Source organism: Odocoileus virginianus, chromosome 12, assembly GCF_023699985.2.
Source record: "Odocoileus virginianus isolate 20LAN1187 ecotype Illinois chromosome 12, Ovbor_1.2, whole genome shotgun sequence".
Lineage (NCBI taxonomy): Eukaryota > Metazoa > Chordata > Mammalia > Artiodactyla > Cervidae > Odocoileus > Odocoileus virginianus.
In genome coordinates, this window is record NC_069685.1 from 450,809 (window position 1) to 467,464 (window position 16,656).

The following is a 16,656-nucleotide window of genomic DNA, read 5'->3' on the forward strand; positions in this document are numbered from 1 at the left end:
AAATACAAAGGATCTCTTTGTGCTTTTTTTTTAATGTTCCTTCTTTGAAATGCAAATCCAACCACTGAAAAAAGGTTTTCCTATTTCTTTATAAGGAAAGTACAAAAACTTCTGAAATAATTTTTTTGTGTCAACTTCTTTTGAGATCACGAAAATTAGGATTTTGATCTTTGTAATTAATCATGATGGTTTATTAAAATCTCTAATCCTATTAAATATTTCATGCTAGGTTTTGAAGTACTGTTGTGAAGTAATATGCTATAAAGACTAGGTAGCTCTTAAAAATGGGTATCTAAGTTTAATCTTTAGTTTGTAGTCTTTCAAATACCAATTTTACCTTTTTCCATTGACTTTTGATTTATTACAGATTCAGTTACAAAGTTTTCGTTTCTATTGTTCTTTATTAGTGCATTCTTTTTTCAGTAAAATTTATTTGTTAGAGCAGTTGTAGGTTTATAGACAGAGGGGCAGAACAGAGTTCTTCCTGTGTCCTCTCTCTTCTTACAGTCTCTGCTGTTTTTAACATCTTACATTAGTGTGGTGTATTTGTTATAGATTCTGAGCCAATATTGATACATTATTATTCATTGAAGACCATAGTATTTATTATGGTTTGCTCTTTGTGTTGTATATTCTGTGAGGTTTTTTTTTCTTTCATTTATTTTCATTAGTTGGAGGCTAATTACTTTACAATATTGTAGTGGTTTTTGTCATACATTGACATGAATTAGCCATGGATTTACATATATTCCCCATCCCGATTCCCCCTCCCACCTCCCTCTCCACCCCATCCCTTTGGCTCTTCCCAGTGCACCAGGTCCGAGCACTTGTCTCATGCATCCAACCTGGGCTGGTGATCTGTTTCACCCTAGATAATATACATGTTTCAATGCTATTCTCTTGAAACATCCCACCCTTGCCTTCTCCCACAGAGCCCCAAAAGTCTGTTCTATACATCTGTGTCTCTTTTTCTGTTTTGCATATAGGGTTATCATTACCATCTTTCTAAATTCCATATGTATGTGTTAGTATACTGTAATGGTCTTTATCTTTCTGGCTTACTTCACTCTGTATAATGGGCTCCAGTTTCATCCATCTCATTAGAACTGATTCAAATGAATTCTTTTTAATGGCTGAGTAATATTCCATGGTGTATATGTACCACAGTTTCCTCATCCATTCGTCTGCTGATGGGCATCTAGGTTGCTTTCATGTCCTGGCTATTATTCTGTGAGTTTTTATCAATGTATAATGACAGGTATCCACCATTATCCTCAAAGGCAGAGGTTCTTTTCTCAGCCCTATCTAGTCTACTAATAAGCTCATCAAGGACATTCTTCACTTTTCTTATAGTGTTTTTGTTTTCTAGCATTTCTTTTTTATTTTTTTTCTTAGACATTTCCATCTCTCTGTTTACATTACACATCTATTCTTTCATGCTGTCTACATTATCCAGTAGAGCCCTGAGCATATTTATCACGATAGTTAAAGTGTTAGTCACTCAGTTGTGTCCAACTGTTGAGACCCCATGAACTGTAGCCCGCCAGGCTCCTCTGTCCATGGAATTGTCCAGGCAAGAATACTGTAGTGGGTTGCCATTTCCTTCTCCAGGTGATCTTCCCAACCCAGGGATTGAACCCAGGTCTCCTGCATTGCAGGCAGACTCTACAGTCTGAGCCACCAGGGAAACCCTGAATTGATCATAGTTGTTAAATTGTGTTTTAAGTTCCCAGTTTGATAAATGCAGCATCCCTGCCATGTTTGGTCCCGATGCTTGGTCTGTCTCTTCAAGTTGTGTCTTTTGTCTTTTCGAATGCCTCATAATTCTTTTCTTGATAGCCATATGTGATGTGCCCAGTGAACTGCTATAAACAGGCCTTTAGAGATTTGGCAGTGAGATGTGGGGAAGGAACCCTTCTATATATGACTAGAAGGGTTTGTTAGTGGGCTTTTGACTCTGAACTGAGCTTCACAAGTATTTCTCTGGTTTCTTTCTCCTTCCTAGGTGGAACTGGTTGGGCAGAGTGGGCTGGAGTTGGGTATTTCTCTAAATTCAGTCAGTTAGGCTCTGGTTAACTAGATTCTCCTGAGGGCAGATCTTGTTAATGTAACAGATCAGAATGAGCATAGCGCTCAGCAGGCAGCCATTGCTGTGCTTCATTATTCCCCATCCTGTTACTAGGCAACAGGTCTTACTGGACCATTGATTGGTGCTGCCTCACTGCCCGCTCCCCACCCCAAGCAACCAACTGTCCTGCCCAGCTATTGGTCAGCACCACAGTGGGCCCTGCCCACGGGACCATTAGGGAAGCGATTCAGCCAGGGTCAGTGGTGTGGTGGTCACCAGGTGGAGAGTGAGGTAAGAGGCAGATTCAGGCTTCTCCTGGAGGCCCTCCAGCTTACCCAGCCTTGGGCCAGTGGGTGAGCTGGCGGGCCCAGGGAGCAGGCTGGACACTCTGTCCTGCAGGGCTCCAGAGCCCTCACTCAGGCCCTCCATGCCGAGGCCCAGGCCTTGAGGCAGCAGTGAACCTGTCTGTGACCTAATAGCAGTGTCCGTTTGTCTGGGTCACAGTCTGTGAGACCTGGTCTCCCCTACTCGGGCAGCCTGAGGAGACTGAGGGCCCGTTTGGTCGGATGCCCGACTCCATCAGGGGTGACAGGTGGGCAGTGTGCGGGCCTGGCCCTGACGAGCTGTCGCTGGGCTCTGCCTCCTCTTAGCCAGGACTGGGACCTTGGAGGGTGAAAGTTGTGCCTTGGGACTTTGCCCTTTCTTGTCAGGACAGAGCAACATTATTCTGTTAATAATAAACGAATAACATTCGTTTGGTGGAGATTTACAGGAAAATTATTACCGGACCATGACCTGACCCCACGAACAAAGGATCTGACACCAAGAAGTTTGCAACAACTAACTACCTGTCCCTCAATTTTTGCTTTTAAAGGAGCTTGTTAAAAGCTTTCAATAACTTTGTGGTTCTTAGGGTGTGAGCCACCCATTTTCCAGTATGAATCTGTAATAAACCTTTCTCTGTTCCAAACGCTAATGTTTTAGTATTGATGGGTCTCTCTGTGCTTCAGACGCACAGACTTGAGATTCTGTAATGTTAAGAACAGAGTACATTGGGTATTTCAAAATTGTTTCATTTCTCCTCTCCCTACAGAAGCTACAGGGGGTTCTTGTCTCATATTTACTGTGGAAACCTGTGAGCTTCTGGAGGAAATCTCCCAGTATTGTAGAATCCCCCTGTGACTGGGTCCCCATGGAGTCTTAATGCTTAAATCTCCACATTGAGATTTTGCTACACTTGCACCAGTTCCCATGCAGTTTCTGCTTGTGAGTCTCTGCTCCAATCAGCTACACTTCCCTGTATTCTCCTTTTGATGTCTTCAGTCTTGGTGACATGGTTTGCCCTGTGTTTTCTACAAGGGAAGCCAACTATTCATTTTTATGGTATGTTAAAATATGTACTTGAATCTTTTTTCAACAAACCTTAAAAATAAACTGCTGATAGAATACAGTTAATTATAAAGACTTAGAAAATACCTACAATTCCTGGCAGATTTTTACTTTAAAACATAGATATCACAATACAGTAAGAGCTGAATTATTGAATATTTGCCATTTACCATGTGTGTGTGTGTGTGCATGCTCAGTTGTTATCTGACTCTTTGTGATCCCTTTGACTGTATGTAGCCCCGTCAGGCTCCTCTGTCCATGGAATTTTCCAGGCAAGAATACTGGAGTGGGTTGTCATTTCTTTTCTAGATGCTTATTTATAAGCTATTAAGGTATTTAATTCTCACAGCAGTCTTTCTTATGTAAGGTATTTTTATACTCCCCATTTTATGGTTGAGGAAGCCAAGACTTAGAAAAATTACAAAACATGCCCAGGGTTTTACAGGCTAGCACATGGCAGAGCTGGAATTTGAAAACCACATTTCCTTGTGAGTTCACACTTTATTTATTTATTTATTTTATTTTTTTTTTCATTTATTTATATTAGTTGGAGGCTAATTACTTTACAATATTGTAGTGGTTTTTGCCATACATTGATACGAATCAGCTGTGGATTTACATGTGTTCCTCATCCTGAACCCCCCTCCCGCCTCCCTCCCCATCACATCCCTCTGGGTCATCCTCGTGCACCAGCCCTGAGCACTTGTCTCATGCGTCAAAACTGGGCTGGTGATCTGTTTCACCCTTGATAATATACTTGTTTCAGTGCTATTCTTTCAGATCATCCCCCCCTCGCCTTCTCCCACAGAGTCCACAAGTCTGTTCTATACATCTTTGTTTTTCTGTTTTGCATATAGGGTTATCATTACCATCTTTCTAAATTCCATATGTATGTGTTAGTATACTGTAATGGTCTTTATCTTTCTGGCTTACTTCACTCTGTATAATGGGCTCCAGTTTCATCCACCTCATTAGAACTGATTCGAATGAATTCTTTTTAATGGCTGAGTAATATTCCATTGTGAATATGTACCACAGCTTCCTTATCCATTCATCTGCTGATGGGCATCTAGGTTGCTTCCATGTCCTGGCAATTATAAACAGTGCTGCGATGAACATTGGGGTGCACGTCTCTTTCAGATCTAGTTTGCTCGGTGTGTATGCCCAGGAATGGTATTGCTGGGTCATATGGCAGATCTATTTCCAGTTTTTTAAGAAATCTCCACACTGTTCTCTATAGTGGCTGTACTAGTTTGCATTCCCACCAACAGTGTAAGAGGGTTCCCTTTTCTCCACACCCTCTCCAGCATTTATTGCTTGTAGACTTTTGGATAGCAGCCATTCTGACTGGCATGTAATGGTACCTCATTGTGGTTTTGATTTGCATTTCTCTGATAATGAGTGATGTTGAGCATCTTTTCATGGCTTTGTTAGCCATCTGTATGTCTTCTTTGGAGAAATGTCTGTTTAGTTCTTTGGCCCATTTTTTGATTGGGTCATTTATTTTTCTGGAATTGAGCTGCAGGAGTTGCTTGTATATTTGTGAGATTAATTCTTTGTTGCTTCGTGTGCTATTATTTTCTCCCTATTTGAAGGCTGTCTTTTCACCTTGCTTATAGCTTCCTTTGTTGTGCAAAAGCTTTTAAGTTTAATTAGGTCCCATTTGTTTATTTTTGCTTTTATTTCCAATATTCTGGGATGTGGGTCATAGAGGATCCTGCTGTGATTTATGTCAGAGAGTGTTTTGCCTACGTTCTCCTCTAGGAGTTTTATAATTTCTCGTCTTACATTTAGATATTTAATCTGTTTTGAGTTTATTTTCGTGTATGGTGTTAGAAAGTGTTCTAGTTTCATTCTTTTACAAGTGGTTGACCAGTTTTCCCAGCACCACTTGTTAAAGAGATTGTCTTTTCTCCATTGTATATTCTTGCCTCCTCTCTTGAAGATAAGGTGCCCATAGATATGTGGATTTATCTCTGGGCTTTCTATTCTGTTCCATTGATCTATATTTCTGCCTTTGTGCCAGTACCGTACTGTCTTGATGACTGTGGCTTTGTAGTAGAGCCTGAAGTCAGGCAGGTTGATTCCTCCAGTTCCGTTCTTCTTTCTCAAGATTGCTTTAGGCTATTCAAGGCTTTTTGTATTTCCATACAAATTGTGAAATTGTTTGTTCTAGTTCTGTGAAAAATACCATTGGTAGCTTGATACGGATTACATTGAATCTATAGATTGCTTTGGGTAGTATACTCATTTTCACAATATTGATTCTTCTGATCCATGAACAAGGTATATTTCTCCATCTATTTGTGTCCTCTTTAATTTCTTTCATCAGTGTTTTATAGTTTTATATACATAGGTCTTTCTTTTGTTCAGGTAGATATACTCCTAAGTATTTTATTCTTTTTGTTGCAATGGTGAATGGTATTGTTTCCTTAATTTCTGTTTTCTCGTTGTTAGTGTATAGGAATGTAAGTGATTTCTGTGTGTTAATTTTATATCCTGCAAATTTACTATATTCATTGATTAACTCTAGGAATTTTCCAGTAGAGTCTTTAGGGTTTTCTGTGTAGAGGATCATGTCACCTGCAAACAGTGAGAGTTTTTACTTCTTCTTTTCCTATCTGGATTCCTCTTATTTCTTTTTCGGCTTTCATTGTTGTGGCCAAAACTTGAGTTCACACTTTAAAATGAGAACTGGGTGTGGAGGAAAGGATACTTTGTGAATGATTATTTGTTTATTTATTTTTAAGTTTTGAAGTTACTGGTTGTCTTAATAGTTCTCTCTTCCCCTTTGAAGGAATGGTATATTTGTGAAATCAAAGAAAGGTGTTTTTTTGATTTGGGGTTTTGTTTGTTTTTTTAATTTTTTAAAGAATTGTTAATCTCACTGGTTTCTGGAAGGGAGTTGAAGACATAAAATCGTATATAACTTGATCCCCAAATAAGTTGCTTACATAGTATTCAGAGCTATCTATGAAAGTAAAAGTGAAAGTGTTAGTCACTCGGTTTTATCTGACTCTTTCAACCTCGTAGACTGTAGCCCACCAGGCTCCTCTGTCCATGGGATTCTCCAGGCAAGAATAGTGGAGTGGATTTCCATGCTGTCCTGCAGGGGATCTTCCCAACCCAGGGATCTAACCCGGGTCCCTTGCATTGCTGTCACACACTTTACCATCTGAGTCACCAGGATAGCCCAGAGCTATCTATATCATAAACCAATTCTGTTTTTTTTAAATAATGGTTATATATTCAGACTGATCAGCTTTTAAGATGTGCTTGTTTAGTTTAGTCTTTAGTTCTTAAATTAGGCAGCTTCCTCTCCTTATATCATTATGTTCTAAAGCCCTCTGATATTTTACATAATACATTCAAATGTGTGACATCATGTCTTTTCTCTGATTTTACAAAAGGTTTTACAAATTTTAATACTGGTAGTCTTATTAACACATAAGGGATAGACATTTACCTCTAAAATACCCCCTAATAAAATAAAAGTAGCCCATTTGAGTGTACAGTCAAGCAGCCTTCCTGCCTGGTCTGCCACTGAATTTGTTTGAGTTGTTACTAGTTACTAGTTCTCACTTATGAAATACACTTGGTTTTCTCATTCACAGGTTAGATTAAGAAAAATCTCTTCTTTTTTAAGTAGTTTGAAACTATGATAATACAATTGATTTTCTTTGTAACCTCCCAACAGAGCAACATTTTGCAGATGTCGTGCTCAGTGAAGAATTTCTCAACCTTGGCATTGAACAAGTGTGCAGCTTAATCTCAAGTGACAAACTTACCATTTCTTCAGAAGAGAAGGTACGTGTATTTTTCTTTTTCTGGTGTACAGTGATATAGTATTTTTCCTTTTTTTTTTTTTTTTTGCTTTGTTTTGTGACAGCCAGTTATCTTTGATCAGAAGTTGAGAAACTCAGTTAGTTGACTCGTTGTTTGTATAAATGACTGTTTTCTCATTCCATAAGCGCTTCCCCAGCTGTTTAGACACTGAAGTTTTGTACTGGACCCCACAGCAAGAGCTTGCACACATTAAACTGTCTGAAACAGAGGACCTTTTGGGAACTGGATTTCTTCTTACAGCTTAGATAGATACCTGGAAGAATTGTGATCTAAAACATAATATTCTCAAACCAAACTGATTTCATCATCTTGTGAGTTGGAAGACACCCAGGTGACCAAATTTAACTGGTTCCACACTGAGCCTCTTCCTTTCGATTGGGCCCTGCAGCTTACACAGTATTCTCCCTGTGTTTTCTTCCTCCAGTTCCAGAGATATGTGTAGTTCCTTTGTCTGGCTGTGTAGCCTGTCTCTCCAGATTTGAAGTTGCCTCTGTCAGCCACCTGCATCTTTCATATCAGTGGAGAGAAAAGCTTCTCGGTGGCTTTTATTGTTTGGATAGGTTTTATACCTTGTGGGAATCAGGGCACAAAAGCTTATGCACAGGCTGTGCTTGGAAGAAATGAAACTTTAGTTTTTTCCTTTTTTTGCTTTGTTGCATAAACTTTAGTTCTCTTCCTCAAGGATATTCATCCTGCTTGGGGGCAAGACACATTTCTCATAGTAGTTACCAAGTGAAAAAATATGTGAATGTTGTGAAATGTATAATCTTTTAACATCCCAAAAATAAGAGGAAGACACTACTATTCATGTTTAATAGATGTGTGTTGAGTTTCTACTGTGTACCAGATATTGCTATGGAATTCTGGATAGAAGAAGATTGACAGCATAAAATTCTTTAGTTATGACTAGCAGAACAACCAGTGAGGTAATAAAAGATGACAGAATGCTGTAGAGGATCCAGAAGGAGCATGTAATCATTCCTTGGATACAGACTGGAATTTAGCATGACTCCAGTGTATGATCCGAGTCTTTTTAAAGTGAGTATGAGTTTTCCAGGGAAACAGGACGGGTGGGAGTGAAAAGGGCAGCCCAGGTAGAGGGAACAGAATACGTAAATATAAAGAGATGTGAAAGAATGATTGCATTTGGTTGTTTTAGTAAGATTAGAGTTTATAGTGTATCTTTATAGTTTATACTCTAGTGCCTATACCAGAGAAGACAATGGCAACCCACTCCAGTACTCATGCCTGGAAAATCCCATGGATGGAGGAGGCTTGTAGGCTACACAGTTCATGGGGTCGGGAAGAGCTGGACACAACTGAGCGACTTCACTTTCACTTTTCACTTTCATGGATTGGAAAAGGAAATGGCAACCCACTCCAGTGTTCTTGCCTGGAGAATCCCAGGGATGGGGTGGCCTGGTGGGCTGCTGTCTATGGGGTCGCACAGGGTCAGACATGACTTAAGTGACTAAAGCAGCAGCAGCATTGTGCCTATACACTATAGAGTTTATGTGTATCGGCACAGTGGTTGGAGATAAGATGGGAAGATGACATAAAATACTTCCTCAGCCATGTTAAAGAAAATTGACTTTATCCTGGTGATGAAGAGCATCTGACGAGTTCTTAGCAGTAGGAGAATGCCATAATACCTGCCCTAAAAGACATGTCATGGAGACTTCTGGTTTTCTACTTCTACATAACAACCTCACCAGCCATTTTCTTAGGCTCACAGTTTGTGAACAGGATTCATCCAGGGCACATGGGGACAGCTTGTCTCTGCTGCACAGAGCCTGGGGCTTCCGCCTGGCTGGCCTGACAGGTGGCATGGTTCTGACTGGAGCCACAGACCCAAGGCTGCAGTCCCTTTGCGCATGGCATCTGGTGTGTCTGGAACACCCAGGAGAATTCCTTCTCTCTCTTGTCTGGCTCTTGGGCCGATTGTTGGCTGGTATTCTCCCACCCACTTACTCTTTGTAACTGGCTTGGGTCTCCCATGGCATCTTACCACCAGTAATCAGACTTCTTTCATGACATCTGGCTTCCCCTCAAAGGAGCATTTCAAGACACCAGAACACATGACTCCACAATACTGCCTCCACAACCTTCCCTGTTGGTTTCTCAGGGCCAGCTTAGATTCCTGTGTGAGATTACTATATAAGGTATGGATACTAGAGAAATGGTTTTACTAGGGACCATTTTTGGAGACTAGCTCTAAAATGGTGATGTGCATAATAGATTAGAAGTTGGGTGAGGATCAGATGGGAGGATGCTGAAGTTACCAGTGTGCAGTAAGATCTGGTTGGTGTAGGGTGGTAGAAAGAGGTGGAGAAGAGAGAGCAGAACCAAGAAGTAGCAGATGAAATTGGCAGGACCCTCTTAGTCTCTAGCATCTGGCACATAAAGGTACTTGTTGACTGAATGAATTGAAGAGGCTTGTTAATTATAGTGTAGATTCTTTTCAGTGTCTTGCTCTATACTTGCAGTACAGTAACCTAATTTTTGCCCCACAGTTATTCATTTACATATCATCAAACATTTTTTATAAGATTATTGAGTTATATTCTCATCAATCTGGAAGGAAATTATGTGGTTAAATACCATCTTCTTAATAGCTTATTAACTTTCTCTTAGGTATTATTATTATTTAGATTTAAAAAGTTTTAAATATCACATTTTAATTCATTCTACTATTATGATGAAAGAAAGTTAATCTATTCTGCAGATTATTTAGAAGTATGTGGTCCAGCATTTTGCAAGCCCAAAGAAAAAGTAAAAAATGCTAGGAGTAGATGATCATTATTCCAGGTATCACTTTGCTTTATTATTTTGGGTGCTTTATTCAAAAGAGACTTTATAGATTTTAATCTAGTAGAACCAAGTTCAGTTTGGAAAGATTGTCACCAATGAATTAGATCATATATCTTCAAATTATCACCTCTGTCACTGAAGTTCAAGAAGATTAGATAATGTACTTGCTGAAATACATAGTAAATACCCAGCGAAAAGTACTCACTAAATATGTAAAAGTACTAAAAATACTTATTAAAGTATATATTTAATTAAAAGTAGATCTACCATATGATCCAGCTGTCCCACTTCTGAGTGTATATCCAGAGGAAATGAAAACAGAGTCTTGGAATATCTACATTCCCCTTTGCCTGTAGCAATTTTTACTATAACCAAGATGTGGAAACAACTTGAATGTCCATCAGTGGCTGTGTAGATAGAGTGGTGCTAGAGTGAGATAGCTGGCTTAAAACTCAGCATTCATAAGACTAAAATCATGGCATCCATTCCCATCATTTCATGGGAAATAGATGGGGAAGAAGTGAAAACAATGACAGATTTCATTTTTTGGGCTCCCAAATCACTGCAGACAGTGACTGCAGCCATGAAATTAAAAGATGCTTGCTCCTTGGAAGGAAAGCTGTGATAAACCTGGACAATGTATTAAAAAGCAGAGACATTACTTTGTCAACAAAGGTCCATCTAGTCAAAGCTATGGTTTTTCCAGTATTCATGTATGGATGTGAGAGTTGGACCATAAAGAAAGCTGAGCACCAAGGAAGTGATAGTTTCTAATTGTGGTATTGGAGAAGACTTGAGAGTCCCTTGGAGAGCAAGGAGATCAAACCATTCAATCCTAAAGGAAATCAACCCTGAATATTCATTGGAAGTACTGATGCTGAAGCACCAGTAAAAATACTGGCCATCAACCTGATGTGAAGAGCTAACTCACTGGAAAAGACCCTGATACTGGGAAAGATTGAAGGCAGGAGAAGGGAATGACAGAGGTTGAGATGGTCGGATGGCATCACCGACTCAATGGACATGAGTTTGAGCAAAGTTTAACAGGTTGCACACTGAGCCTCTTTGTCTAGACTGGCCCGTGCAGCTTACACTTGGGGAGATGGTGAAGGACAGGGAGGCCTGGCATGCTGCAGTCCATGGGGTCACAAAGAGTTGGACACAACTGAGCAACTGAACAGCAACAGCATAGTCATGATTTGAAAAACTTCAACCATGGATAAAACTTGGATGTCTTAGCAAGAGTTTTATATAAAATGTAATCTCCTTGTATTTTATTCAGATACCTTCGTACATAACTCATTAATTTTCTTTCCCCCATATTCTCTGCAAGGTATTTGAAGCAGTAATAGCTTGGGTGAATCATGACAAGGATGTGAGGCAAGAATTTATGGCTCGGCTGATGGAACATGTACGGTTACCTTTGCTTCCTCGGGAATATTTAGTTCAGGTAAAAGTATTTGCAGAACACATAAGTATGCACTAGCTCCATGTCACTGGGGCAACAGTGTGTAGATTTCCGTTACACAGTGGTAACTGGGCATAGGACAGTAAATATACCTGATATCCTCGGCAGCTGCTACCTCTTGGGCTACTTCCCAGTCTTAAAGTTTGCTTCTCCCCAGTATCTGATTTGCATAAGCAAGTACTGGAGCTTGTGGAAGCATTGTCTGTGGTGATGTAAGTACATGCAGAAACCACATCTGTAGTTCTGTATCACTTTTGCAGCTCTTTTGCCTTCCTTCTGATAGCCTCCTCTGATTAGTGAATGGAATAAAATAGAATGGAATTCTAAGCTGAAGAAAACCAGGTTATTTGAAACAAATAGCAATAAATGGATCTTTAGTAGTCTCTGAACAATTTTAAATTTACTGTTTTATTATTAGCATTCCTTTATACTAGGGTCATTTCAACATTTTAATTTATAATTGAAGCCATACAGTGAAACTTTTTTAAAAATTATTTGTTTTTAACTGGAGGATAATTGCTTTACAGTGTTGTGTTGGTTTCTGCTATTTATCAGTATGAAGAAACATTTCTTTATTAGCAATAGATCTGAACGTTTTAGAATTGTTTGAAGAATGTGTAATCACTGGTACTCCGCCTTTAAGAAAATGAACAGAAAAAAAAAAAAGGAAAACAGAAGAAACCTGTCCCGCACTTGAGGATAGGGATAGGAGGGACAAGATTTATTTGTGGTATAGGCACATTGTTATAAAGTATTTTGAATCCCTTTACTGGATATTTTTTTTTCAAGTTTTAGAAGGTTGTATTTATAATATTACCTCCCCTGCCTGAAGGACTCATTATCTCAATTGCCTTATTTTTCTTACTGTTTGGCTTAAACTGTTTCTTAATTTGGCTTAAAGATAACAAATAGATGAACATAGTACTACTAAAGATTATTCTATAACTGACATTGAAGTATATGATTTTCATTGCAGTTCTTCTTTATTATTTATATATTTTTCTCTGCAGACCAGAGAAAAAATGCAGTCAAGCATTTTTTTTAGTGATATTTATAAACTTGCCTCTGTAACTTTTAGATTGAACCAGAAGATAGTTATTCTTTTTTCCTTTGTCATTTTATCATGAAGTAGCTATCCCCTCATAGGGCGAGTCTGATTTCTTCTTTCAGAGGGTTGAGGAAGAAGCACTGGTGAAGAACAGCAGTGCTTGCAAAGATTACCTCATTGAAGCTATGAAGTACCATCTGCTACCAACAGAGCAGCGTATATTAATGAAGAGTGTCCGGACCCGACTGAGGACACCCATGAACCTTCCCAAAGTAGGATCTGCTATTCATACCTGTTACTACCTCATCTGAAAGGCCCATAATGAGGCTCTTAATTTATTTTACTCATCTGAATATCCATGTACCCAGGAATTCACTGTAGTATATGTAATTCAACTTCTTTTTTTATTGTTTTGTCTGTGAAGGGTGGGCATTGTTTGACTCATTTAATCTTTATAAACCACTTGATATTGCTCTTCTGGAACAGAGGCAAGTGGTATTTATCCCTTCTGAGTTTCTTCAGCTGTAGTTAACAGCAGAGAGGATAATTAGAATATGTAGATCTAAAGATTTCTTTGTAAGCTACATGTTTGGATGATAAGTGAAAACTGAGTAGCTTCACAGAATTGCTCACAACTAAGGATGCTGGCTTGGTTTTGTTCTCTCTTATTGTCTGTTGTGTACAAAGCGTACACAGTGTGATGGTTCACTCTCACATCATACATAGCCATTTCAGTGTAGATTTCCCATATGTCTTCCCAGATCTCCAGTGTTCCTAAGTTTCCTATGTGAAAGTTTGTATTCTACCTTTATCTTTTTAGTTGAAGCCATTCATTTCTTACTGATTGAATTTTCTTTACAAATAACCCCTTATTTCTGTCTTTCTGTTTGCAGTTTCTGCTCTGTTTGCATCTTTATAGTACTAGGAGGCCAACACTTAAAGCACCATTTTGTGTATGGTCTGATCAAAATGATCCATACAGAATATAATACTTTTATTTATGTATTGATTTCTAGCTCTCGTGTGTTTGGGGGCAATGATGGATTAAGAAATAAGAATCTGTTGTCTACTGTTTTCTTACATCATCTTTAGTTATTACTTTTTATATTTCCATTAAATTATATCTTTTATATTCTTTTGCTTTAATACTTTTATTTAGTATTTTTTCAAGGTTTTTTTTTTTTTTTTTTTTGGAGTCTACATTTTAATTGCTTCAAATCCATATTAGTAGTGTTTTTCTGTTTTGCCCAGTGTTAAGAGTTCTCAATTTAGAACTGACTGTATTTTGCCAGTGTGCTACTCCCTCCTTTTTTCTAGATTATTAGTAAATATTTTAATTTAAAATGGACTTCAGTACTCTTCCTGGTGATTCCTCATTAGAAATACCTACTTAGCAATATAGTCCATTTATAGGAAGTGTCAGTCCACATTATTATGTTTATTATCGAAACCAAAAACAAGTAATTTGGCAAATAGCATCTGATGAAATCTAGGATCATATAGGTTCAAATTTAGCATGATTTTTTTAATATCCCTCTGTGTGTTACTCACCATTTCATAGGCTCCTAGAAGTTTGAATGCTTTTCTCAAAATATTCTAAAGTTTTAGTGAGAATTATTATCACTTAAAAGATATTTACAAGGCACTCACTTCCTGCCCTATTTTGAAAATTGGTATTTGCCGTTTTTAAATTTTCTGATCTCTCCTCAGTTCTCCAAGATTTTTCAAAAATAATTGTAAGTGGCTCAGTAAGTACATTAGCTAGTTCCCTTAATACCTTAGTATGCATGCCATCTGGGTCTGCCGATTTAATAAGTGTTTACATTTTCCAAATACCTTTTACCTCCTTTTATAAGAAGTCATCTCGATTAAGTCTTCATTACTTCATATCTGTCCATATTGTTTGGTGTCAATTTTTGTTTTTACAAAAAAATACAGGTTCATAAAAGCCGTCTATAGCCTTAGCCCATTTGAATTATTGTTTCTTTTATGCTGGTCTTTTTAACTTCCTTCTAAAAGGTTTGTCTTATCTTTAGTACTTTTTAAACATTTCATATTTGTAAACGGTCTCTTCTTAACCTGTATATTCCCTTAGCTGGCATCTTTAGCTTTGCTGTCTTTAGCTATGCCTTAACCTTTAGAGTGAAAACTAATTCTCTTCTAATTTCTGTAATAAGGATGCTACTTTTGAAAACATTCTAGAGTTCTTGGTGAAATCCTGTCAATTATTTTCTCTTTTGTGATCATCTGTTCAGTTGACACTGTCTCTGGGCTCTTCTCTGCCTATGGGTTTGGGTAGCCCTCTCGACTGTATTAAACTTGGGATTTCTCAGTTCTTTAGCTTTGATTCTGTGGTGGGTGTGCACGACTGAGTGACTAACACACACACACGCGCGCCGATCCGTGAAGGTTCTCTTCTGCTCTCTCGGGGGCCTGGAGAGTAGGGTGGCAGACCTGACAGGTAGCAGGGAGGTACCCTGCTGCTAGCTTTGTATCTGCACAGTCTCTCCTGAAAGTTTATTTATCTGCACAGATTTTTGAAAAGTGCTTCTACTGTATGCTTTTACAATAGCACTGTTTGTCATTTTAGAGGGGCTATAGTCAAGGTTAATTCTAACTAGATAGTTAAGAATGAGGCAACATGATTAACAGTAATGATGCATTTTATTATAATCACAATAAGACATATCAGGCAAAATGTGGTAGCAGTCCTAGAATAATAGATAATATTTCTACCATGACAGTGACTTATTAGGCTCTGATTTTGTGGACTCATACTTATTTGCATAAGATATATCTTTTTATAGCTCAGACATTAGTTTTGTGTCTTCAGTAAACCGTCTTGGGATTGTCTTAAGGCACTCTCTGATTTGGACAGTATAATGAAAAACTGTGTATGTTTTGCTACTGTATGTTATTGTTTAGTTCAGTCGCTCAGTTGTGTCCAATTCTTTGTGACTCCATGGACTGCAGCACGCCCGGCCTCCCTGTCCATCACCAGCTCCCGAAGTTTACTCAAGTTTATGTCCATTGAGTCGGTGATGCCATCTAACCATCTCATCCTCTGTTGTCCCCTTCTCCTCCCACCTTCAATCTTTCCCAGCATCAGGGTCTTTTCAAATGAGTCAGTTCTTCGCATCAGGTGGCCAAAGTATTGGAGCTTCAGCTTCAGCATCAGTCCTTCCAGTGAATATTCAGGACTGATTTCCTTTAGGATGGACTGGTTGGATCTCCTTGCAGTCCAAGGGACTCTCAAGAGTCTTCTCCAACACCACAGTTCAAAAGCATCAATTCTTTGGTGCTCAGCTTTCTTTATAGTCCAACTCTCACATCCATAAATGATCACTGGAAAAACCATAGCCTTGATTACACGGACCTTTGTCAGCAAAGTAATGTCTCTGCTTTTTAATATGCTGTCTAGGTTGGTCATAACTTTTCTTCCCAGGAGCAAGCGTGTTTTAATTTCATGGCTGCAGTCAATATCTGCAATGATTTTGGAGCCCCCAAAAATAAAGTCTGACACTGTTTCCACTCTTTGTCAGTAGTTGTGTTGTGTGGGCTTAGTTGCTTCTCAGCATGTGGGACTTTAGTTCCCTGACCAGGGATTGAGCCCACATCCCCTGGATTGCAATGAGGGTTCTTAACCACTGGACCACCAGGGAAGCCCCATGTTATTGTTAGCTTCTTTTTTTATTTGGAATCTGTATTTTTGTAAATGCTATCATATTATTTCTATTTTTCTTTATTTTACCCAGGATATGTAAACTTGATATTTCAGGAGGCAATTTAAACTAAACTAATATTTAATAGGTGAAGAAAATGAAAGAACAAAATTTAATTGATCTACATTTCAAGATGCTCACTTGATTTTTTATAACTCCCTACTTCTTACCTTCCTTAAATATGTCATATTTAACTTTTCCATACACATGTCTTAGTAGTTTTCTATTCCTTTATATTAATATAATAAGTATGGTGTTTCTCAAGTGAAACCAGCTGTCTTTCACAAACACTTGGGATGTCAGA

The 16,656-nt window shown here is 38.5% G+C and overlaps 1 protein-coding gene across 4 annotated transcripts in view; it reads left to right on the top strand.

Annotated features, from left to right (window-relative positions):
* The window catches only part of KLHL2 (kelch like family member 2), a 164,592-nt gene that overhangs the window by 127,875 nt on the left and 20,061 nt on the right, over nt 1–16,656 (top strand). For all 4 annotated transcript variants that reach the window (XM_070474689.1, XM_070474690.1, XM_070474691.1 and 1 more), the window contains 3 exons: nt 7,155–7,264; nt 11,448–11,564; nt 12,753–12,902. In XM_070474689.1, the coding sequence (XP_070330790.1) occupies nt 7,155–7,264; nt 11,448–11,564; nt 12,753–12,902 (377 nt within the window). The remainder of the gene's footprint in view (nt 1–7,154; nt 7,265–11,447; nt 11,565–12,752; nt 12,903–16,656) is intronic.